Source organism: Zosterops lateralis (assembly GCF_965231275.1).
Source record: "Zosterops lateralis genome assembly, chromosome: 34".
NCBI lineage: Eukaryota > Metazoa > Chordata > Aves > Passeriformes > Zosteropidae > Zosterops > Zosterops lateralis.
Window position 1 is genome coordinate 1,719,111 of NC_139794.1, and position 25,815 is coordinate 1,744,925.

The 25,815-nt window shown below is 46.5% G+C and overlaps 1 protein-coding gene across 1 annotated transcript in view; it reads right to left on the reverse strand.

The window, feature by feature from the left end:
• The window catches only part of LOC310921430 (low affinity immunoglobulin gamma Fc region receptor III-like), a gene marked incomplete at both ends in the record, with an annotated part of 68,861 nt that extends 43,633 nt beyond the window's left edge, over window positions 1-25,228 (reverse strand). Inside the window, 3 exon segments of the mRNA XM_083881559.1 lie at window positions 24,423-24,686; window positions 24,923-25,193; window positions 25,196-25,228. Coding sequence (XP_083737685.1) covers window positions 24,423-24,686; window positions 24,923-25,193; window positions 25,196-25,228 — 568 coding nt within the window.
• Window positions 25,229-25,815: the final 587 nt, after the last annotated feature.

The following is a 25,815-nucleotide window of genomic DNA, read 5'->3' on the forward strand; positions in this document are numbered from 1 at the left end:
TGAGTTAGATTGGGTTGGGTTGGGTTGGGAGTGGTTGGGCTGGGTTGGGTTGGGTTAAGTTGGGATGAGCGGGGACGGGATGGGTTGAGTTTGGTTGGGATGAGTTGAGTTGATTTGTGTTGGGTTGGCTTAATTTGAGTTGGGATGGGATGGGTTGGATTGGGTTGGGGTGAGTTGGGTTGGATCGGGTTAGGTCGGGATGAGTGGGGATGGGATGAGATATGAGATGAGATGAGATGAGATGAGATGAGATGAGATGAGATGGTTTGCGATGGGTTGGGATGGGTGGGGATGGGTGGGGATAGGTTGATTTGGGTTGGGTTGGGTTTCACTGGGTTGAATTGAGTTTCATTGGGTTGGATTGGGTTTCATTGGGTTGAGTTGGGACGAATGGGTTGGCTTGAGTTGGGTTGGGACGATTGGGATGGGTTGCATTGGGTTGATTGGGATGGGTTGAGTTGAATTGGGTTGGGATGATTTGGTTCGGTTTCATTGGGTTGTGTTGGGTTGGGTTTCATTGGATTGGGATGGGATGGGTTGGGATGGGATGGGATGGGCTGGGTGCGTAAAAAGAAATTATTTTTTCACCCCAGCACGGAACAACCTCCCCTTCCCAAACCAACCAAACCAAACCCCATCTTCTCATTTCCTTGATATTTCTCCCCAAAAAACTCCCAAAATTCGTGTCTCACCCCGGTGGCTGATCTCAAGCAAACATGCCCCAAGTTCCCCCAAAAATTCCCCAAATTTTCCCTAAAAATTTCTGATTTTTTCCCCCAAAATATTCCAAAAAATTTTGAAAAATTCCAAAAATTTTCCCCAAAATTCCCCAAATTTTGGTCTCACCCCCGGTGGCTGATCCCGGGCGAACATACCCCAGGTGTGCCAGTCCATGTCGTGCCGGAACGTTCCGTGCTCGTTCTCACCGAAGCCGAACACAGCCGGGGCTGGGAGGCGCGTGGAGATCTGCAGGAACCGATTGGCGAAAACGAACATCGGGAGCTGAGAGTCCCAGCTGGGAAAATGGGAGAGAAATGGGAAATTTGGGTAAAAAAGGGGAAATAAGGGGAGGAATGAGGGTGAAAAATGGAGAAATTGGGTAAAAATGGAGGAAAATTGGGGGGGGATTGGGCTGAGAAATTGGGGGGAAAAATGGGGAAATTGGGTAAAAATGGGAAAGAAAAATGGAAAAATCAGGGAAAAATGGGGAAAAAATTGAGAAATTGGGTAAAAATGGTGGGAAATAAGGGAGGGAATGAGGGTGAAAAATGGGGAAAGAAAAATGGCAAAATAGGAGAAAAAAAGGGGAAAGAAAAATGGGGGAAATGGGGAAAGAAAAATTGAGAAATTGGGGGGAAATGGGGAAAGAAAAATGGTGAAATTGGGGGAAAATCGTGGAAAATATGGGAGGGAATAGGGGTGAGAAATGGAGAAATTGGGGGGAAAAAAAGGGGAAGAAAAAGGGAAAATTTGGGTAAAAATGGGAAAAGAAAAATGGAGAAATTGGGTAAAAATGGGGAAAGAAAATTATGAAATTGGGGGAAAAATGGGGAAGAAAAATGGAGAAATTGGAGAAAAATGGGGAAAGAAAAATGGAGAAATTGGGTAAGAAAATGGGAAAGGAAAATGGTGAAATTGGGTAAAAAATGGGGAAAGAAAAACATTGAAATTGGGGGAAAATGAGGGAAGAAAAATGGAGAAATTGGGGGAAAAAAGGGGAAGAAAAATTGTGAAATTGGGAGAAAATGGGGAAAGAAAAATGGTGAAATTGGGTAAAAATGGGGGGAAATAAGGGAGGGGATTGGGCCAAAATTTGGCAAAATTGGGTAAAAATGGGGAAAGAAAAATTGAGAAATTGGGGGAAAAAAGGGGAAGAAAAATGCTGAAATTGGGGGAAAATAGGGAAAGAAACCGATCAGCGAAAACGAACATCGGGAGCTGAGAGTCCCAGCTGGAAAAATGGGAGAGAAATGGAGAAATTTGGGTAAAAAATGGAGAATAAAATGGGGAAAATGTGGGAAGAGAAATAGGGAAATTTCCTAAAAAAATGGGAAACAAAAACTGTGAAATTGGGGGAAAATGGGGAAAGAAAAATGGGAAAATTGGGGAAAATGGGAAAGAAAAATTGTAAAAATCGGGGGGAAAAGGGAAATAAAAATGACGAAATTGGGGGAAAATAGTGGAAAAATGGGAGGGAATGAGGGTGAAAAATCGCCAAAGAAGGAAAAAATTGGGTAAAATTTAGGGTAAAATTGGATAAAAATTGGAAAACAAAAATGGGGAAATCAGGTAAAAATGGTGGAAAAAAAGGGAGGGGATTGGGGTGAAAAATGGCAAAATTGAGTAAAAATGGCAGAAATTACGATGGGAATTGGGCCAAAAAATGGCGAAATTGGCTAAAAAAAAAAAAGAAAGAAAAATGCCAAAATTGGGGAAAAATGGCAGAAAATGAGGGAGGGGATTGGGTGAAAAAAATGACAAAATCGGTAAAAATGGGGAAAGAAAAAGGGTGCAATTGGGTTAAAAAAAGGAGAAGAAAAATGGAGAAATTGAGTAAAAATGGGAAAAGAAAAATGTGGAAATTGGGAAAAAATGGGGAATAAAAATGGGGGAAATGGGGGAAAAATAGGGAAACAAAAATGGTAAAAATGGGGAAAGAAAAATGAGAAATTGGGGGAAAATGGTCAAAAATAAGGGAGAGAATGAGGGCGAAAAATGGGGAAGAAAAATTGTGAAATTGGGTAAAAATGGGGAAAAAATTTGGGAAATTGGGTAAAAATGGAGGAAAATGAGGGAGAGGTTTGGGGTGAGAAATGGTGAAATTGGGGGAAAAGGGGGGAAGAAAAATGGTAAAAAGGGGGAAAGAAAAATTGTGAAATTGGGTAAAAAAAAAGGGAAAGAAAATGGCAAAATTGGGTAAAGAAAAATTGAGAAATTGGGGAAAAATGGGGGAAAAAATTGAGAAATCGGGTAAAAATGGTGGAAAATGAGGGAGGGGATTGGGGTGAAAAACTGAGAAATTGGGTAAAAATGGGAAAGAAAAATGGAAAAATTGAGTTAAAATGGCAGAAAATGAGGGAGAGGATTGGGCTGAAAAATGGAGAAATTGGATTAAAAAAAAGGGAAAGATAAACAGTGAAATTGGGTAAAAATGGGGAAGAAAAATGCTGAAATTGGGGGAAAATGGGGAAAGAAACCGATCGGCGAAAACAAATGTCGGGAGATGAGAGTCCCAGCTGGAAAAATTGGGGGAGAAATGGAGAAATTGGGTAAAAAAAGGGGATAAAAAGGGGGAGAAATGGAGAAACTGGGGGAAAATGGGGAAGAAAAATGGGGAAAATGGGGAAAGAAAAATGGAGAAACAAAAATTGAGAATTGGGTAAAAAAAGGGGGAATAAAACCGGTAAAAATGGGGAAAGAGAAATAGGGAAAATGGAGGAAGATAAATGGAGAAATTGGGGGGAAATGGGGAAAGAAAAATGGTGAAATTGGAGAAAAATTGGGGAAAGAAAAATGGGGAAAATGGGAAAAGAAAAAAGGAGAAATTGGGGAAAATTGATGGAAAATAAGGGACGGGATTGGTCAAAACAATTGAGAAATTGGGGGAAAAAATGGAAAGAAAAATGGTCAAATTGGGGAAAATAAAGGGAGAACAAAAATGGGGAAATTGGGTAAAAATGGCGGAAAATGAGGGAGGGGATTGGGCCAAAAATTGGCAAAATTGGGTAAAAATGGGGAAAGAAAAATGGAGAAATTGGGTAAAAAAACAGGAAAGAAAAATGGAGAAGTTGGTTAAAAATGGTGGAAAATAAGAGAGGGAATTGGGGTGAAAAATGGAGAAATTGGTTATAAATGGAGGAAAATGGGAGAGGGAAGGAGGGTGAAAAATGGGGTGAAAAATGGCAAAATTGGGTAAAAATGGGGGAAGAAAAAGGATGAAATTGGGTAAAAAAAAGAGAAAGAAAAATGTCAAAATTGGGGAAAAATGGGGGAAGACAAGGGAGGGGATTGGGCTGAAAAATTGAGAAAATGGGTAAAAAAAAGGGAAAGAAAAATGAGGGAATTGGGGGAAAATGGGAAAACAAAAATGGGGAAATTGGATAAAAACGGTGGAAAATGAGGGAGGGGATTGGGATGAAAATGGCAAAATTGGGTAAAAGTGGGAAAATAAAAATGGGGAAAGAAAAAATGGTGAAATTAGGTAAAAAATGCAAAAAAAAAAGGGAAGGAAAAATGGAGAAATTGGGGGGAAAATGGGGGAAGAAAAATGGTAAAAATGGAGAACGATAAATGCAGAAATTGGGTAAAAATGGGGAAAAATGGCAAAAGAAAATTTGCAAAATTGGGTAAAAATTGTAGAAATGAAGGAGGGGATTGGGGTGAAAAATGGAGGAATTGGGGGGGAAATGGGGGAAGAAAAATGGGGAAATTGGGGGAAAAATAGAGGAAAGGAAAATGGGGAAAATGGGTAAAAAATGGGAAAAGAAAAATGGTGAAATTGGGGGAAAATGGTAGAAAATGAGGGAGGGGATTGGGGTGAGAAATGGAGAAATTGGGGGTAAAAAAGGGAAAGAAAAATGATTAAATTGGGGGGAAATGGGGAAAGAAAAATGGAGAAATTGGGTAAAAAAAAAGAGAAAGAAAAATGGAGAATTTGGGTAAAAACTGGGGGAAAATTTGAGAATTTGTGTAAAAAATGGAAGAAAATGAAGGAGGGGATTAGGCCAAAAAATGGCGAAATTGGGTAAAAATGGGAAAATAAAAATGGGGAAAGAAAAAATAGTGAAATTAGCTAAAAATGGGGAAAAAAAGGGAAGAAAAAATGGTGAAATTGGGGAAAAAAGGGGAATAAAAATGGTAAAAATGGGGAAAGAAAAATGGAGAAATTGGGGGAAAATGGGGAAGGAAAATGGGGAAATTGGGTAAAAATGATGAAAGAAAAAAATGGTGAAATTGGATAAAAATGTGGGAAAAATTGAAAATTTGCCTAAAAATGGTGGAAAATAAGGGAGAGAATTGGGGTGAGAAATGGAGAAAATGGGGGGAAAATGGAAATAAAAATGGCAAAATTGGGAAAAAATGGGGAAATAAAAATTGAGAAATTGGGGGGAAAAAGGGGAGGAAAATTGGGGAAAATGGGTAAAAATGGAGAAAGAAAAATGGCAAGATCAGGTAAAAATGGTGGAAATGAGGGAGGAGATTGGGCCAAAAAATGGAGAAATTGGGTAAAAGAAAACGGAAAGAAAAATGGTGAAATTTGGTGAAAATGGGGGGAAAAAAAAGCAAATTGGGTAAAAATAGGGAAACAAAAAAGAGGAAATCAGGTAAAAATGGCGGAAATGAGGGGGAGGATTGAGGAGAAAAATGGAGCAATTCCCAGAGTCAGGTGGGACTCACATGACGGTCCCGGTGCTGCAGCGCCGAACATGAACCCTAAAGGGCCGGTCCTGAACGGTGACGTCATAGAGGCGGGTGGTGGGCGTGGCCTGGGGCGTGGCCGGAAGTGAGAGCGGCACCGGAACCTTGTAACGACGAGCGTTGGGGTCAAAAATCTGAAACAGAAAATATTTCAGGAGATTATAAAGGTGGAAATCAAAAAAAGAGAATTGGGGAAGGTCAGAATTTAAAAAAATTGGAATTTAAAAAGTAAGTTTAAAAATTTAAAATAAAAAGGATTGTGGGAATCGGAAGTTTCAAGATGGTCGCCTGCGAGTGGTGAGAATTTCAAAATTTCCAACTAAAAAAAAGCTCCAAAAATCCAAAATTAAGAAAAAACCTTAAAATTTTCAAAATTTAGAAAAAAATTTGAAAGTTTTAAAATGTCAAGATGGCTGCGTTTGAGTGGGTGAAAATTTCAAAATTTTCAACTTAAAAAAAACCCCCAAAAATCCAAAATTTAGAAAAAAAATTTGAAAATTTCAGATTTTCAAGATGGTCACCCCCATTGGGTCGAAAATTCAAAATTCCCAATTTAAAAAAGTCCTGAAAATTCAAAATTTAAAAAACTCCACACAACAAAAATTCAAAATTAAAAAAAAATCATAATTAAAAAAAAGAAATTTCAAATATTTCAAAATTTCAAGATGGTCGTCTTCAAGTGGGTGAAAATTTAAAAATTTCCAACTTTATAAAAACCCCGATAATTTCAAAATTAAAAAAAAAAAAAATTGAAGTTTAGGAAGAAAATTTCAGAATTTCAAGATGGCCACCTTGGACTGGGTCAAAATTTTAAAATTCACAATTAAAAAATAAATGTGAAAAATTAAAAATTCCCAAATTTCGGGATTCCTTAACTAAAAAAAAAAAAAATCCTGAAAATTCAAAATTAAATAAACAAAATTCAAAACTAAAAAAAAAAATTCTGAAAATTCCAAATTTCAAAACGACCACCTTTGACTGGGTTGAAATTTCAAAATTCCCAATTAAAGAAAAATCCTAAGAATTCAAAATTTCAAATTCACAGATTAAAAAAAAACAAAAAATTCAAAATTGAAAATTTACAGATTAAAAAACAACCCAGAAAATTCTGAATTTCAAAATTCCCAACTAAAAAAAAATCCTAAAAATTCAAAATTAAAAAAAACACCAAAAATTCAAAACTAAAAAAACCCACAAAATTTCAAAATTAAAATTTAAAAAAAATTTGAAAATTTAAAAATTTCAATATGGCTGTCCTCGACTGGGTCAAAATTTCACAATTTCCAACAAAGAAAAAATTCTGAAAATTCAAAATTTCAAAATTCCAAATTTCAAAATTCACAATTTAAAAAAAATTTTAAAAAAATCAAAATTAACAAAAATTCCAGAAATTCAGAATTTCAAGATGGCTGCCTTTGAGTGGGTGGAAATTTCAAAATTTCCAACTTAAAAAACCCCCCAAAATTTCAAAATTTAAAGAAAAAACCCAAGAATTCAAACTTTAGAAAAAAAGCGCGAAAATTTCAGAATTTCAAGATGGCCGCCTTTGACTGGGTTGAAAATTCAAAATTCCCAATTAAAAAGAAAATTCTGTAAATTCCAAATTTCAAATTTACAGATAAAAGTTCACTCAGAAAATTCAAAAATTTAAAATTCCCAACCAAAAGAACCCTGAAAAATTCCAAATTTCAAATCTACAGATGAAAAAAGGAAAAAAAGTAAAAAAATACAAAATTCCAAATTTACAGATGGAAAAAGAAAAAATTCCAAAAATTCCAAAATTCCAAAATTCAAAAATTTACAGATTTAAAAAAAATCCCCAAAAATTCAAAATTTCAAAATTCCCAACTCAAAAAATTCCCCAAAATTCAAAATTTCAGATTTACAGACAGAAAAAAAATGGAAAAAATATTCCAAAAATATAAAATTTCAAAGTGGCCCCACCTTGAACCTCCATTGAACCTCCAGGCTCAGGTCACCAATGGCCGCAGTGTCACCCAACATCCCAATTAACTCCTTAATTAATTACCCCACTAATGAGGCCCCACCTTGAACCTCCAGGCTCAGGTCACCCAACATCCCAATTAACCTCTGAGTTAATTAACAACTTAATTAACCCCTTAATTAATTGCTGCTGATGGTCACGGTGTCAGAAACATCCCAATTAACTTCCTAATTAATTACCCTGTTAATGAGCCACACCTTCAACCTCCAGGCTCAGGTCATCAATGGTTGCATCATCACCCAACATGCTAATTAACCCTAATTAATTAATTACCCTGTTAATGAGACCCCACCTAAAAGCTCCAGGCTCAGGTCACCAATGGCTGCAGAGTCACCCAACATCTCAATTAACTCCTTAATTAATTACCCTGTTAATGAGGCCCCACCTTGAACTGCAGCAGGCTCAGGTCACTCAACATCCCAATTAACTCCCTAATTAATTACCCCACTAATGAGGCTCCCCTGTGTGCAATGTCACCTCTAGGCTCAGGTCACCCAACATCCCAATTAACCTCTGAGTTAATTAATAACTTAATTAACCCCTTAATTAATTGCTGCTGATGGTCACGGTGTCACTCAACATCCCAATTAACCCCTTAATTAATTACATAATTAACCTCTGAATTAATAACTTAATTAACCTCCTAATTAATTACTGCTGATGGTCACTGTGTCACTCAACATCCCAATTAACTCCCTAATTAATTACATAATTAACCCCTTAAAGGCTTAGGTTGGCAATGACGTCACCAATGACATCACCACAAACCTGTCTCCTGGCAGCCATGACTCCCATCCAACACCCCAATTAACTCCTTAATTAATTAACTAATTAACCCCACCTTGAACTGCAGCAGGTGGTCGCTGTGGTGGGTGACCTGCAGGCTCAGGTTGGCGATGACGTCACCAATGACATCACCACAAACCTGTCTCCTGGCAGCCATGACTCCCATCCAACACCCCAATTAACTCCTTAATTAATTAACTAATTAACCCCACCTTGAACTGCAGCAGGTGGTCACTGTGGTGGGTGACCTGCAGGCTCAGGTTGGCGATGACGTCACCAATGACATCACAGCCCTCCCTGGTGACGTCAGCGGCTGCCCCGGTGTCCCGGTGCCGGTTCCCCGAGGCCACGTAACCGGTGTTGGAGCCCTCGTGGTGGCAGAAGGGGACACGGGGGTTCGAGATGCTTTCCTGGCAATTATCAGCAATTCCTTAATTAATTAATTAGTTCCTTAATTGATTCCTTAATTAATTCCTTAATTCATTATTTTTTCGGTTGTTGTTTATCCCAAAAAAGTAGGTTTTATTAAATGGAAAGTGGTGCCTGAATTTGGCGCTGCTGATGATGGATAAAATCCAATTGAGGTGGATTCCTGGTAATTACGACCAATTCTTTAATTAATTAACTCCCTAATTAATTTTTTTTTCATAATTGTTTATCCAAAAAAAGTCTTTTTTTTGTTTTTAAATGGTGGCCAAATTTGGTGCCGCCACCGATTAATAAATCCCCATCAAACCTCCTCACATGGACCTGACATGGTTTCCTGTTAATTACCAGTAATTCTTTAATTAATTAATCCCTTAATTTATTATTTTTTCCTCATAATTTATCCCAAAAAAATAATTTTTTTTAATGGGCACCCGAATTTGGAGTTGCTGCCAATCAATAAAAACCCATCGAACCTCCCAGTCCTGGATTTTCCCAGATTTTCCCTGATTTTCTGGAATTTTCCCATATTTTCCCAAAATTTTCCCCAAATTTTCCCCAAATTTTCCCAGATTTTCCCCAAATTTTCCCTGGGATTTTCCCTGGGAATTTCCCTGGGATTTTCTCAGATATTCCCCGGATATTCCCCAAATTTTCCCCAAATTTTCCCAGATTTTCCCTGGGATTTTCCCTGGGATTTTCCCTGCAATTTTCCCCGAATTTTCTCTGTGATTTTCCCTGAGATTTTCCCCAAATTTCCCAAATTTCCCCCAGATTTTCCCTGGGAATTTTCCTGGGATTTTCCGAGAATTTCTCCAAATTTTTCCATATTTTCCCATATTATCCCAAAATTTTCCCCAAATTTTCACTTATTTTCCCCAAATTTTCTCCGATTTTCCCCAAATTTTCCCAGGGATTTTCCCAGGGATTTTCCCAAAATTTCCCCAATTTTCCCCAATTTTTTTCCCAAATTCCCCGTATTTCCTCTCACATTCCAGGCACATCCCTGTTGGCGGCATCGCTTGGCCCCGGCCCCGTCCCAGGGGTGACAATTGAACACCTGGGGGAAAAACGCCATTAATTAACAATATATTAATATATTATTAAATTGTAAATTATTTATTATTAATAAATAATTCGTATTTATTTCTTTATTTTTCATTTATTCGTCTATTTATTATCAATTCTTCATCCAGCACATTTCTTTAAAATATTTTTTATTGTATCCAAAATCCCCATCTTCCGATCCAAAATTTCCGGTTTTTTAACCCCAAAATTCCCATTTTTGGCTCCATAATCCCCATTTTTGGCTCCATAATCCCCATTTTTAACCCCAAACCTCCCAATTTCCAACCCCCAAATCCCTGTTTTTAACCCCAAAACTCCCATTTCCAATCCCATAATTCTCGTTTTTAACCTCATAATTCCCATTTTTAACCCAACAATCCCCATTTTCCCGTCCAAAATTCCCAGTTTTTTAACCCCCAAATCCCTGTTTTTTAACCCCATAATCCCTGGATTTAACCCCATATTTCCCATTTTTAACCCCAAAGTCCCCATTTTCCAATCCAAAATCCCCATTTTTTAAACAATAAAATTCGCATTTTCCAACCCCAGAATTCCATTTTTTAACCCCATAACTCCCGTTATTAACCCCATAATCCCCATTTTTAACCCCATAATCCCCCTGTCCAATCCCAAAACTGCCATTTCCAATCCCATAATTCCCCCTTTTTAACACCAAACCCCCCATCTTTAACCCCATAATCGCCGGTTCCAAACCCAAAATCCGCCTTTTCTGATCCCATAATTCCCATTATTAGCCCCATAACTCCCATTTTCTTAACCAAAATTCTCAGTTTTTCAACCCCATAATCTCCATTTTCCAACCCCAAAATTCCCATTTTTTAACCCCATAACTCTCATTTTTAACCCCATAATCCCCATTTTTTAAATAATAAAATGTGCATTTTCCAACCCCAAAACTCCCATTATTAACCCCACAAACCCCGGTTCCAACCCCAAAATCACCATTTTCCGATCCAAATTTCTGGTTTTTTAACCCCAAAATTCCCATTTTCCACCCCCAAAACTCCCATTATTAACCCCATAATCCTCGGGTTGAACACCTTAATGCCCATTTTTAACCCTATAATCCCCGGTTCCAACCCAAAATCCCCATTTTTAACCCCCATTTTTAACCCCATAACTCCCATTTTTAACCCCATCAGTGCTGGACCTTTGTTTTGGGCTCACAGCTGATGTTGTGGTCGGTGCTGCGCCCTTTTCCCACCCCAAAATCACCATTTTTAACCCCATAACTCCCATTATTAATCCCAAACTCCCATTATTAACCCCATAATCCCCGGGTTTAACCCCATAATCCCCATTTCCAACCCAAAATCCCCATTTTTCCCCCCAAACCCCCGCCATTAACCCCGTCAGTGCCGGCCCTTTGTGTGGGGTCCCAGGTGATGTTGTGGGGGGCAGTTCCGGCCTTTTCCCATCCCAAAATCTCCAGTTTGAAACCCAAAACTCCCATTTTCCAACCCCAAAATTCCCAGTTTTTTAACACTGAAATGCCCATTTTCCAAACTCAAAATCCCCATTTTATGATTCAAAATTTCTGGTTTTTTAACCCCAAAATTCCCAGTTTTGGTTCCAAAATCCCCATTTTTTTAACAACAAAATCCGCATTTTCCAACCCCATAATGCCCATTATTAGCCCCATAACTCCCGTTATTAATCCCATCAGTGCCGGTTCCCAAAATTACCATTTTCCAACCCAAGATCCCCCTTTTTAACCCCAAAACTCCCATTTTTAACCCCATTTTTAAACCCATAACTCCCATCATTAACCCCGTCCGTGCCGGACTCTTGCCAGGGTGACCTTGATAAAAATAAAAGGGAGGACTGGCCAGAGAAACGTAGGTCCGATCAATGTGAGTAACACTACGTAACTCCTTTATTTCAAGAGAAATGGCGTCTTTTATACACTTCTATATAGTTTACAGTTTGGATAGCTCAGTCATTGGCACACAGCAAGAGAAAGAATGCAAACATACATTATTTTAGTTACAATTAAGGTGGCTACACATGTGCCTACTAACTACTTCACTCAGTGACCTTCAAATTCCCATTATCTTCTCCAAACACCTTAAGGTGTCTTTTTCTAGCTGCGCCACACACCTGATGGAATTTTAGCTGCACAACAGGCTTCAAGGCCTCATCAAGGCCTTAGGTCAGAACTCAGTCACAGTAGTTCAAACTCTTGATATAAATCATGACCTCCTGATTTAAGAAAATCAGCAACAAGTCCCCCTTTTTCTTTTTGAACTACCCAGACTGAGTTGAAGGCGCAACTAACTACCTTTTGCATACATTTCAACAAACAAGGCACTACTACTAATACAACTACAATAATGATGAGTACAATGGTCCCAAAACAGATCAAATCTTTGATCCAACCAGTAAAACCAAATGAACTGATCCACTTGTCAAAAGGAGAATCAACCACTACAATTTGTCCCATGTTACGCCTTAGCTGATCAAGTTGTTGATAGATTGACCGTGAGTGATCTGACAAATTCATGCAGCACATGCCTTCAAACTCCTCACAACCATGCCCTTGGGCAAGGAGCAGAAAGTCGATGGCTGCTCTGTTCTGAAGCACTGCATGGTGGACTGTTCCGACATCCGCAGCAAGTTCACTCAGAAGTTTAGATGTTATATTAATTTGTTTAGATGTCCAGCACGCTAAGGTTCGTAACTGGGTGAGAGCTTGCGCTGATGCAACTCCCAGAACAAAGATCGAAGCCACTATTACAGCTGGACGTCCCCACAGTGATACTGTGGATTTACATCCAGGATCCAATTCAATGACTTCGCGTTTGAATCGTCGGGATGTTTTTGAAAATTTCGTAATTTGATGAATGGACGGAGCAAACAGGGTTAATTTCCCAAAATAACATGGGCCTCCTGCAGCTCTCTTGGGTACTGCAGACCACGCTCGATCCCCACAGATGAGGAAAATTCCCGGTGGTAATTTTCTTGCAGCATCTTGTGGTGGTGCTACAAGTTGAGTCCAATTGTTGCAGTACTCTGCATAACTAAAATACAATGGAGATTTAGAAAACAACCAAATGTTGCCATCCTTGGACTGTCTCTCATGTCCAAACATCAGGCAATACTTGCCTGGTACAGAACCAAGAAGATCGAATTCCTGTGGCTCTGCACTTACCACTTTTAGATTTTGCGTGATGGCAACAACTTGCGCTCCCAAATCATTTCGGGGAATTTTGTGAACTTCACACCAATTTTCGGAGTGTTTGTGAGTGGACTCGATGGGCTGATTGCACCATGCGTTCCAAGCTTCTGACACGTTAGAATAGATTTTCGCTTGTGTCAGACTTTTGAACTCTGCCATGGAAAGCAATGGAACTCCAATCAAGCAGGTGCGAAACGGACTGGACGGTGTCGCTAACGACAAGCAAAATGAATCTTGTCCAGTTCGATTGGCCCATGTGACCCACATGTTCTCTCTCTGGTCTACATTGAGCACTCCAATCACTCCTTGCATCAAACCAATGGAAATGAAAAGTAGTTCAAACCACATCATTTCACTGGCACTTTTGGTTCCTTTTTCCAGTTTGTCCTAAAATTCTTAACTTAACTTATAACTTAATTTTTAGATTCTTAATTTATAACTTAAATTTTTAACTTATACTAACTTAAAATAACTTAAGTTTTACTATATACTTATATAACTATTAAATTCACACACTCTAAAACTAATTTTTATCAAACTCAGAAGAATCAGAGGGTTCAAAATTGTCCAAAGATGTTTCAGGTGAATTGATGTCCTCTTGATTGTTCTCGTTGATTGATGGTATTCGTTCTTGTTGGAGGACACGACTCGACACTCAGACAGGACCAGCTTCTGTGAATACACACATACATTCTCAACCATTAAACAACACTTGACTTTGGTCCCTGCCATTCACCCGTCTGCATATTTTTATGGTAAACACAAAGTCCTGGAATTGCCTCTTGACCTTCTGCTAAACATAAATGATTTAAACCAAACAAAACCTTATACAATCTAATAACTACATCAGTGTCATCTGTCTGTTTCTGCTTTACAAGATATTCTTTGAGGGTGTAATCTGCACTTCCAACAATAGCTTGACCTGTGGTAAGAGACTCTGGCATGGAAATGACTACCACTCCCCACTCAGTTTCCTGAACCACCTGAGCTGGCTCGATCTCCAACCCAGCATGAGAGGAAACCAATCCGAACACCACAAAAAACCTGTGGGAGAATGAGGGATCCCTGTGGTATGCTTCACTCCCCATACTCATTGACCGACATAAGCTGGACCATCGTCGGTCTTAAATTCCACAGGCACACCCATGACTGCAAAACAAGCAGACAGATGCCTTTCTACATGCAAACTCCTTTCCCTTGGCCATGCTGTTGCCTAATTAGATTTTGAGTAGCAGGGGCGTAATTCAATCTCCCAAACTCTGGGACATGAGTTACATCCATCTGCCACAACTCTAAAGCTTTCAGTCCCTTTGGGTTTTGTGCCCAGCCTCAGCCCGGATTCGGGATGACTGAGGGCAGGCATGCACTCAAAAGAATCTGAAATTGTCGGTGCAAGGCTTGTGCATTTTGATGGAATGTCTCATTGTCTCATGACTGTTGCGAGCCTTTTTAAACTTGTTTTCAGGATTTTTGGGAAGAACATGCACAGCACAGCTGATGCCTGCATCAGCTCGTACATTGCTTTCTCCCAAACTCTGTTGCACTGATGATTCTGAATGTGCATCACACAGAGGACATGATGGCCTTGATTCTATCTTCATCTCTTGCGGGAATGCTGATGTCTGCTGGTTCTTTCCCGTCTATTTCAACAATTCTGTCTCTGCCTTTCCTTATCAAGGCAGCAAAAGCGTCTGTCCTGCGCTTGACACGACTCTTTGGCTGCACTGGCAGAAACACCCATTCAATGACAATTTCTGTGGCATTAGACTAGATTTTCCACAGATTCTATTTTAATTTTCAAAACCAGACTTTTCAATTTTCAGAATTTTCAAAAATTATAGTTTTTTTATTTTTTTTTGTTCAATCATTTTTCTGTTCATTTTTCTGTTCAGGACGGTTCTCTCCCCCTTTTTCTTTTGCCATTGAAAGACAATGGCAAGAGGAGAAGTTTCAGCATTGGTCTGTAAAAGTGTTGACTGAAGAAGTTCCACAGGTTGTGCTGTCCTTGGAGTCTGTCGACCTCCTGCAAGCTTCAGTGGCGTGACTGTCAGCATCGCATGTTGTGCACCACACAGGCTTTTGGCATGATCGCTTGACGTGACCTGACTCACCACAGTGGAAGCAAACCGGTCTGTTGTGATGTGAAAACTTATTCTTTTTCTTTGATCTTTTCATGTCTGGGACCAGCAGCAGAGCTCTGAGAGCTAGTGATTGAGCCAATTGATGGACTTCAACAGGATAGGTGAGCTGCACAGAGGATGAAGCGTACAGGCCGTGCCCAGTTAACATGTTGGGCTGGATGTTGCAAAATGGACCACCCACCTGTCGATGCTTGCTGGCTTCTTCCATAGCCAAGTGCTGCCATTGTCGCTCAAAGATGAGAAGCTGCAATGGTGTGAGAAGCAAAGATGCAATGCTGGTACAGTCAGCTGGGCAAAGAAGGTTAACTGTGTAGATGTGGTGAATGATGTCTTGCGCTGCTTTGGATCTGAGTCCGTGTGTTTTGACAGTGTCTTTGGCTTTCCGGAGCAGTTTCCAATCTAAAGGTTTCCACTTGGCAGCAATGTTTTCAATGGGATCGGTTGCATCCCAGTTTCCACGTTCCACGATCGAGTTCTCTGTACATGCAGATGTTGAAACACCAGGGACTGATGACACTTCTGGTGAAGGAACAAGTGAAGAATTGGAAGGTGTTTGTTGTTCCTGTGATTTTGGCATTTTAATAAAATCAGACATAATTTGTTGCAGAACAGAATTGTAGTGTTTAAATGATTTGCACCGTTCAAGTTGTTCCACAGCGACACGCGGTGGCTGTTCTTGCGATTGCTGCCTGTCGCGGACTGCAGAAGCTGATATTCGAAAGTTCACAGTGACTGAATCTGATTCGGAATCAGAAGGGAGAGGACGCTGTGATGGACTGCGCGATCGTGCTGAAGCTGAAGCCGTGTGAGCGGTGGTTGCCAGGCGACGTGACACTGTGTCTCCCCCCATGGTGGATGGAGACTGTGCTGTGTCAGATGACGTCGCGCGCCGACGGATGACATCACGCACATCCAGGTCGCTGTGCGCTTGCGCGCGCTGAGGGCAATTCGGCCCTGCCTGCACTGCTACGTCAACTCGATCTCCGCCGCCTGCTCTGCCTTGTGGTCCGCCCCGGCTCGATGTCACTTGGCTCTGCCCATCCATGCCCCCAGCTCCACCTGAGTCTCCGCCTATCTCCCCGCCCATGGAGCAAGGCGAGCGAGACACTTCTGGTTCGCTCGCAGTTCGTGCTGACCGCGGAGGAGAGAAGGTCTCCGCTTGGGTCACCCGATCGCTGACGTCCCGAGGGGTGGGGCTGACCGACGCACGCAAACCGCGAATCGGACGATCTCCGAAACCGTAAAATTTTGCTGTTTTGGGTCTGAGGGATGGGGGAGGGTCTAGTTGTTCCTGCGCTGCACCCTCGAAAGCCTGTTCTGCCGAGAGAAGCTGCAAGGTACGAAGCACCTTTCTCAACACTGTACCAGGCTCCTGTGCGGTTTTGCCTTCCTTCCCACCAGCTATCACAGTTTTCCAAAGCAAATCACCAATCTCTGACCACTCGATGGAACTGAACAGCAGAGAAGGCTGTTGCAAGTGTCCTTTTTGCCTGGCCCACAGAGCCAATTGCTCCAACTCATTGTCGGTTACTGTTTCACCTCTCTTAGAGAGGATATTTAAAAGCAGCCGCATTGCCACGCCCAAGGCTGAATCCATCCTACAGTGTCTTTCTTTTCTCAACACGGCTTACCTTCAGCCACGGGGTGGCGCTGACGCTCTTTCGAAGTCAGACGACCACCTCGCGGTGCCAGTCTCCGCTCCTTGTTGCTCCGTCTGTCCTGTGTCGGTCCGAGCCGAATTCCGGTCCGAGCCGATCCAGTCCAAGTCAAGCAAGGAGGCTTCAGGGAAGTCCACCGTAGGACTCCCGGGTCCACCCGCGTCTAAGCTAGGACCGAAGACGGATTCCCGCGGTTTAGGCTAAAACCGTCTGGAGGATTTACCCGCAGTTAAGCTAAAATCCTCCGCCGCACGTCTGCAGCAATATTTATGTCGCAACGACAAAAAGAAAAAGCAAAACCCTCGAGGGAAAAAACCCATTTAAGGAAAAAAGGTCCCTGAGATCCAGGCGCCAGATCTTGCCAGGGAAACCTTGATAGAAAAAGGGAGGACTGACCAGAGAAAACGTAGGTCCGCTCAATGTGAGTAACACTATGTAACTCCTTTATTTTGAGAGAAATGGCGTCTTTTATACATTTCTATTAAGTTTACAGTTTGGATAGCTCAGTCGTTGGCACACAGCAAGGGAAAAAATGCAAACACTCATTATTTTAGTTACAATTAAGGTGGCTACACATGTGCCTACTAACTACTTCACTCAGTGACCTTCAAATTCCCATTATCTTCTCCAAACACCTTAAGGCGTCTTTTTCTAGCTGCGCCACACACCTGATGGAATTTTAGCTGCGCAACAGGCTTCAAGGCCTCACCAAGGCCTCAGGTCAGAACTCAGTCACAGTAGTTCAAACTCTTGATATAAATCATGACCTCCTGATTTAAGAAAATCAGCAACACCTAGGTGCCATAGGCTTTTGGAGGATGCACATTCCTGAGTACAGCCAGATCGTGAGCCCTCTCTACCTGGTTATCCGCAAGAACAATTTCCACTGGGGCCCTGAACAGCAACATGGGTTTGCCCAGATCAAGCAGGAGATTGCTCATGCAGTAGCCCTTGGCCTAGTCAGGACGGGACCAGATGTGAAGAATGTGCTTTACTCTGCAGCTGGGAACCATGGTCTGTCCTGGAACCTTTGGCAGAAGGTGCCTGGGGAGACTCAAGTCTGACCACTGGGATACTGGAGCTGAAGCTACAGAGGGTCCAAAGACAACTACACTCTCACAGAGAAGGAAATCTTGACCACCTATAAAGGAGCTGCCTCAGAGGTGATTTGTACAGAAGCACAATTCCTCCTGGCACCCCGACTACTGGTGCTGGCGTGGATGTTTAAAGGAAAGGTCCCCTCTACCCACAACGCAACTGATGCCACATGGAGCAAATGGATTGCCCTCATCATATTGAGTGCCCATATTGGAAACCCAGATCGCCCTGGGATTTTGGAGATAATTACAAACTGGCCAGAAGATGAAAACTTTGGTCTCACAGATGAAGAGGAGCAAGAACAAGTGACAAGGGCTGAAGAAGCTCCTCCATACAACCAACTGCCAGTAGAAGAAACACACTACGCTCTTTTCACTGATGGTTCCTGTTGCATCGTGGGGATGAACTGCAAGTGGAAAGCAGCCGTATGGAGCCCCACACGACAGGTCACACAAGCCACTGAAGGAGAAGGTGGATTGAGTTGACTCAATCCAACTTGCTGAACTCAAAGCCGTTCAATTGGCCCTGGACATTGCTGAAAGACAGAAGTGGCCAAGGCTCTACCTCTACACTGATTTGTGGATGGTAGCCAGTGCACTGTGGGGCTGGCTGGAAAAGTGGAAAAAGGCCAACTGGCAGCATAGGGGAAAACCAGTCTGGACTGCTGATGAATGGAAAGACATTGCTACTCAGTTAAAGAAGCTACCTGTGAAAGTCCACCATGCAGATGCCCATGTCCCCAAGAGTCAGGCTAATGAGGCACACCAAAACAGCAAGCAGGTAGATCAGGCTGCAAATATAGAGGTATCAAAGATAGGCTTAGATTGGCAAGACAAGGGAGAGTTGTTCCTGGCTCTATGGGCCCATGATGCCTCAGGTCATCAGGGTAGAAATGCCACCTATAAGTGGGCACGAGACCGAGGAGTGGATTTAACCATGGACAGTATTTCCCAACTACATGGTATGTGGCCCTCGTCCCTGTTCCTGAAACCCTGTTTCCCTGTCCCCATAGCTGCCCTGCCCCAAGGTTCCTTTTACCACATCCTTATCCCCACATCTCCACCCTCCTGTTCATGTCCCCACAGCCACCCCATGACTCTGGTCACACTGGGCTCCGTGCCCATGCACTGGCTCTGCTGGCCTTGGGGACCTCAGGGGACCCCACAGCCCCCCTGTGCCCCCTCCCCACCGGTCTCTGCCTCACCAGGGCCCATCCCTGGGGTGTCAGGCCCGTGCCTGGGGCACTCACCCCACAGGAGCAGCGCCACCTTCCCGGCCATCCTCGTGTCCCCAGCCATGTGGACTGGCTGTCCCTTGCTGCTGTGGCCACCGGGCCCCTGGGTGGCAGCTCTTCTGCGGAATGGGAAGGAAGCGAGGTCAGGTCTCACCCTCCTGTGTCACTGGCACCTGGTGCGGGCAGGCTGGACACAAGCTGGGGACAGGCTTTGGGCAGGTTGGGGACAGGTTGGGGACAGGCTTTGGGCAGGTTGGGGACAGGCTGGGGGCAAGGCTGGGTGGCACACGGTGGGACGGAGGGTTCTCAGGAGTGGGTCCTCAGGGGGTTTGGGGAGCCAGGGATGGGCGTCCAGGAGAATGGGGGGTCCCAGGGATGGAGTCTCTGGGAAATGAGGGTCCTGAGGAGGGAGGGTCACTGGATATGGGGGTGCAATGGGAATTGGGGTCCCAGGACTCGGGGAACTCATGAATGAGAGTCCCAGAGGAACGGTGGCTCCAGGGATTTGGGTGATGGGATGGGTGTGGCAGGGATGATGGTGCCAGGGGAATGGGGCCTCCTGGGAGACTGAAGGCCCTGAGGGAAGGGGGCTTGTAGAGATGGAATGAATGGGAGAGGGCTCCTTGGAAATGGGTTCCTGGGCCAGGGAGATCAAGGAGAATGGCAGTCCCAGGACAGGGGGACAGGGAGGGGAAACATAAGGAATGGGAGTGCCATGGAAGGTCAGTGGCTGGGCTGGCCCATGGGTCACAGCTCCTTCCCTGGGTGCCTCAGATTTTCGGGTGACATGGAGCCCAGCGCTGCCCCTCTAAGTGCTGGTGGCCTGGTGATCACCCCAGGTGGATTCTGAGGGCCTCTGGGTCTGTGTTCCCCCACTGCCAAGGAGCTTTTTCCTCTCTTCATTTCCATTTCCCTCCTTTTTCCTCTCAATTTCATAACCCTCAAGTTCGTGCCTTGATAATCCTGGGTAGCACCTGAGCAGGCAACGGGTTGGGAGAACCCCAGGGTGGGGGAAGCAGGGGTGAGGTGTCTGCAGGGGGGGTTGGGAGGCTGTGGGGGATGGGAGTGTCTGGCTATGCCCCCCCAACACTTTCACTTTCTCTCTCCTGCAGCAGAAAGAAGAGGCTGTTTGTGCTGAGTGCCACACAGGGGAGCAGGTTCTATCCTGGGGGTCACCTGGCCACCTGCTCCAGCCGCTCCCGCCTCGGCCGCTGCTCCAGCTCTGCCTTCCTGGCCGGCCAGCGTGAGGCACCAGCCACATGGCACAGGCACTGAATCGTGTCCAGCACCAGCAAAAACCAACAGAAAACCTTCCCAGAAGGCAAAATAGCTCCATATGGGCAGAGGTGGGGGCAGCTCTCTCCAAAAATGTGTCTAGTGTTGCCACTATCCCAAAATTCCTGGGGGAAGGAGGAGCTGTAAAAGCCTTGAGGCTGTGGCTCTGCTCCTCTCCTCTTCCTCTCCCTGTGGCTGCTGTGTCGGGACCAGGAGCGGCCCAGGAAGAGCAGGAACTCCAAATGTGGGCTGGAGCCCCGTGAGGAGCCCTGGCAGGGGCAGCTCCAAGCACCTGCTTTCCTCACCATCCCAGGGGAATTCAACATTCCCAAAGCTGCTATGCCAGGGCTGAGGGAGAAAAAGCAAGGGAAAGGCTGAGGGTTTCAAGAACTGTACCATAAACCAGGAGTGGTGCTGTTGTGGCTCAAGGATTAGCTGGGAATTTGGTGCTGTCATCCCTCCCTTTGGGATCAGGGAGAGCAGTGGCATGTGTTGTGCAGGGCATGTGCCTGGCCCCGGGACACTGCTACGCTGCCACTAAGCACTAGGATCCAACCTGCTGCCCTTGGCCACTTCTGCCCACTGCTGGTGGTGGTGCCAGGACTGGTTGGTGCCCGTGAGTTTGCAAAAGGAGTGATTTCCCCTCCTCCCTCCCGGCCGAGGCTGCCATTGCCCCTGAGGGGGTTTGAGCTGGCACTGGGGCGCCCCCTGCTGGACGGAAGTGCTTCCTGCAGCGCCCCTTGCTGGCCGGGCGTGCTTCCTCCAGCGCCCCCTGCTGGCCGGGAGTGCTTCCTGCAGCGCCCCCTGCTGGCCAGGAGTGCTTCCTCCAGCGCCCCCTGCTGGCCGGGAGTGCTTCCTGCAGCGCCCCCTGCTGGCCAGGAGTGCTTCCTCCAGCGCCCCTTGCTGGCTGTGAGTGCTTCCTCCAGCGCCCCCTGGCGGACGTGGTCATAACTGCACCAAAGACGAAAAACCAGCCCAGAGCAGGTGGGAAAGTTCTGGTTTTGTCTTGTTGTTTGTTCTGTTTGCTTTGCAAACCCCTTTAGTAAAGAGCTGTTATGCACTTTCCTACAATATTTCCTGGAAATCTCTTAATTTTTGAAATTATGAAAAAATTTTAGGCTGGGCTCTTCTTTCCATTCCAGGAAGGTTCCTGCTTTCCTTGGCAGACATTTCTCTTCAAAACCAAGACAGTTGCCAAACCATGGCTTCCAGTGTAGATGGGCCAGACACTCCAAGAGAAGACAGGGTCAAACACAGGGCCACCTCATGCTCTACCTTTTAAGCCCTTGGACTACGAAGGCCCCTTCCCCTAAGTTGGACTTCTGGTCACTTGGTCACTCAGGAGCTGGGTTTGGCAGAGTGTCTCACTGTCCCCTGTGTGCCATGCCTGACAGACTGATTGACAGACAGGGCCCTGTCTCACCAAAAGCAAGGCCTGACTCACCCCAGCCACACACCGGTGTTCCAAAATATCTCCAGACATAAAACTTTTTCTCTCTCTGACACCCCATCCTGTGCCTTGGCCTGATCCCGACTGCACTGCAAAATGGGGAGGTGCCACAACCCCCACAGGGCCCTTGTGAAATCATCATGTGGGGAACACAACACAGGAGGGGTTTGAGACAGGGGAGAAGAGAATCCAGAGCCTCCTGAAGGCCGCTTTGGTCATCAGAGCAATGAAGGTCCAGGGTCCTGCCAGGTTCCTCTGGTGACGGAAATGTGCCAGGGGAAAGGTCCAGGGGCTTTCCCTGGGAATTGTTCCTTTTGTGACCCTTTGGATTTTGAACTTTGTTGCTGCTGCTGTTGGTTTTGTTCTCTCGTTGCTGTTTGCAGGAAATTGTTCTTGTCTCAGCCCTTTGGAATCTTTGCCTTTTGTGCCACCACTGGCAGGGGAAGGGGCAGTTTTTAGAGGCAGCTCACACATGTGGGGGTGCCCATGGGTGAGGGCCCCTGTGCCCTCCAGCCCCCCAGTGTCACAGCAAATTGTCATAGATGTCACTGGGCTCCTGTGGGTGCCCATGGGGTCCTGGCAGCTCTGTGTAGGCTGCCTGGGGTTCCTGTGTGATGGTGACACAGGGAGGACCTGCAGGAGACACCAGTTGGGGGCACCAAGGTGGAGAGTGACACCGGTGGGTGACGTGTCACTGTCCCCCCCGCCACTGTACTCACACTATGCCTGTTTGGCTCTCACGACGTGGGCATACAGAACCTCCTGCTTGTCCAATGGGGGCTGGGGGCTCTGGGGGGGCCCTGTAGGGATAAAGGGGATGTGTGGCAGGGAATGGAGAGTTGTGGGATGGGGGTAAAAGGGGGGCCACAGCTGGAGACCTCCACTCACCTTTTCTGGTGCTTCCTGGAGGCTGCAGAGGAAAGAGGGGAGAGGTGATGGTGGGGTTCCCTGGGGCCCTGACACCTCTCAGAATTCCTGAACTCCCATGGGACCCTCAATTCCCATGAGGACCCCTAAGCATCCCTGAGGCCCCCAGAATTTATGAGCCTCCCAGGTGCCCCCAGCCAACTCAGCCTCAAGAACCCAAACCTCAGCAGGGAGAGAGAATGCCCAAATGCCCCCAGGACCCGTGAAAGAATCCCCAAAATCCCTGCAGGACTCTCCAGCACCTCCGCAAACCCTACAGGACCCTCAGACAAGGTGACAATTCTGGAGCTTTGAGTGCCGCCCTATGGTTCCAAAACTCTAGGGGGCTTCCCTGCAACCACTGTCCCCTCATTGTCACCCACCCCAGTGGTGCCAGCAGTGACAGCCCCCGATGACAGCCACAAGCAGGACCAGGAACAGGAGGGTCCTGCCGACCCCTGCAGCCACTGCAAGAAACAGAGAGGGAAACATCAGGATCACCCATCACCACAGAAATCCTGTACTCCCTGGTGACCCTGAGTGACCCCACCTGTGTCCCCGTGTCCCTGTGGTGTCACCTCCAGGGCCAGCTTGGGGCTGAGTGCCTGGAACACGCGGTGCCCATCCTGTCCCAGCTGGTTGGTGGCCACGCACTGGTAGGTGCCCGAATGTCCCACATCGATGTCCCCAAGTTCCAGAATGGGACCCCGGGCCACCTCCTGCCCATTGTGCAGCCAGGTGAAGGTGACAGGGGCTGAGCCCACCTGCACTGAGCAGTGCAGGGTCACGGGGTCACCTGTGTGCACCTGGTGTGACAGGGGACCAGGGGTGATGGTGGCATTGGCCACGGGCACTGCTGGGACAGAGACAGGGCTGAGGCCACAGGGAGGGGCTGGCATCCAGAAGAGGGAAAGGAATGGGGGGATGAGGGTATCCTGGAGGATGCTATGGGTGGGATCACCCCCACCCGGACAGTCCTGCTCACCCAGAACAGTGACATTCAGGGGGACACTCTTGACCACGCTGTCCCCATCGCTGACCTGGCAGTGATAGTGGCCGCTGTCATTGTTCACAACGTGGAGCAGCTCCAGGTGTGGGCCGGTGCCCAGTGGTGCCCCTGAGCCCCCCCGGTGCCAGGTGAAGGACAGGGGACCTGTCCCCGTGGTCACTTCACAGCTCAGCTCCAGGCGGTCACCCAGTGCCACCTGTCCCCCGGGGGGCTGTGCCACCAGGGACACCCCTGAGAGTGGAATCCCTGTGGGGAGACACAGGTGGCATGGGGAAGCCAGGATTGTTGGGGGACATGGGAGGGAAAGGAGGGAGGATGGGAGGGGAGCACAGAGGACCCCAGTGAGCAGAAGTGGACCCTGGGAGGTGTGTTGGGACCTGGGACAAAGAAGAGACCCCATGGAAATGTGGAGAGAACCAGGCAGGGATGGAGGATCACAAGAGAGACTGAGGAGACTCAGGGAATGATGTGGGGTTTAGAGAGGGCCCAGTGCACCCAGGGATGGAAAGGGACCAGAGGGCAGAGCAGGGACCTTGGAAGGGGTGTGGGATGCCAGGGTGGGATGGGGGGGATATAGAGAGGGATGAGGGATCTGGAGAGGGAACTGGGCAGTCATGGGGGAAGCCCACAGGGACATGGGAAATTTTGGGTGAGCCAGGGAGGGGTAAAGGGAGGGATGAAGGATGCAGGCAGTGGTGGGGAAACCCTTGGAGGATGTCAGGGTTCCCTGTCCTCATCTGTTCACTCACTGTGCACTGTCACTGTCACCAGCTCCGACTCCCTCCACTGTGGCATTACAGGCCCCACCCAGCCCCTGCAGCGGTAGCGGCCACTGTGGTGCAGCTGCAGAGGGGACAGAGACAGCTCGGTCCCTTCCTGGGGCCCCCCCAGATCCTTCTCTTCATGGTAGAAGTGCACGCTGGTGAGCGGTCTGTCCTGCCAGCTGTGGCAGCGCAGTGTCACCGTGTCCCCCTCCAGCAGTGCCTGTGCTGGTACCTGCAGCACCAGCCAGTCTGGGGGACAGAGAGGTCCTGTCACACCAGGGGCATCCGTAGGGTCCTGATGGCAGTGGGAAGCACCTGGGCCACTCATTGCAAGGGAGGAGTCCCCTCACACTGGGATGCCCTGGGATGTCCCGGTGGCAGGGATTGGGCTCTGGTACACCAGGAGGTGACCCATGGAGCAGAGACCTCCCAGAGCTATCAGAGTCCCCACAGGTGGCAGGTTGGGGACACCCAAACCCCCTCACCATTTAAGACTCTCACGGGGGGGCTGAGCCCGGTGCCAGGTCTGTCACACCTGTAGGTGCCATTCTCGGTGACAACAAACTTATCCCGGAATTCATTCCTCCAGCGCCGCCCATCCTTGTACCAGGTGGTGGCACCGGTGGTCCCCGAGCCCAGGCAGGTCAGTGTCACCCAGCCCCACAGCACCGCTGGTGTCCAGGGGGGCTCCACCAGGAGCTGGGTGGTCTGGGCACCTGTGGGTGACAGGGGACACCAGCCTGCCATGGCCACTGCATGGGGCTGGGGACAGCAGGGCAGGGATATGGCATCACCCGAGGACTCACCAGCGAGGCCAAGGGTCTGGGCTGGAAGGGAGAAGGGACAGGGCTGGGTGGGGGTGACACTGCAAGGACAGCAGCACCCAGGGCTCGGGTTGTGGCATTGTCCCCAAGCTTTCCCCATGTAGACACCAGAATGGCACAGACCTCTCATGGCCTGGGACACCTTGGCTACCACAGGCTGAGGCAGGACATGGGGACATCATTGATTCCCCAGAAATGGGGGTGCCACGACCACCCCGTGCTGGCACAGGTCACCCCCACCAGCCCCATGGCCTCTGTCCCCATGGCCAACAGGCACAGTGCTTGTCTCCTCGTCCCCTTGTCCCTTTGTCTCTTTGTCCCCATGGCCCCTTGTCCCCTTGTCCCTGTATCCCTGTGCCGCTGTCCCTGTCACCACAGCTGCCCCAGCCCCATGATGCCTCCCCAAATCCCTGTTCCCATGTAATTGTCCATCCAATAATAAACTTCTCCTGTCCCCAAAGCCACCCCATAACCTCGGTCACCTCTTGCACTGGCTCTGCTGGCCTTGGGGACCTCAGGGGACCCCACAGCCCCCCTGTGCCCCCTCCCCACCA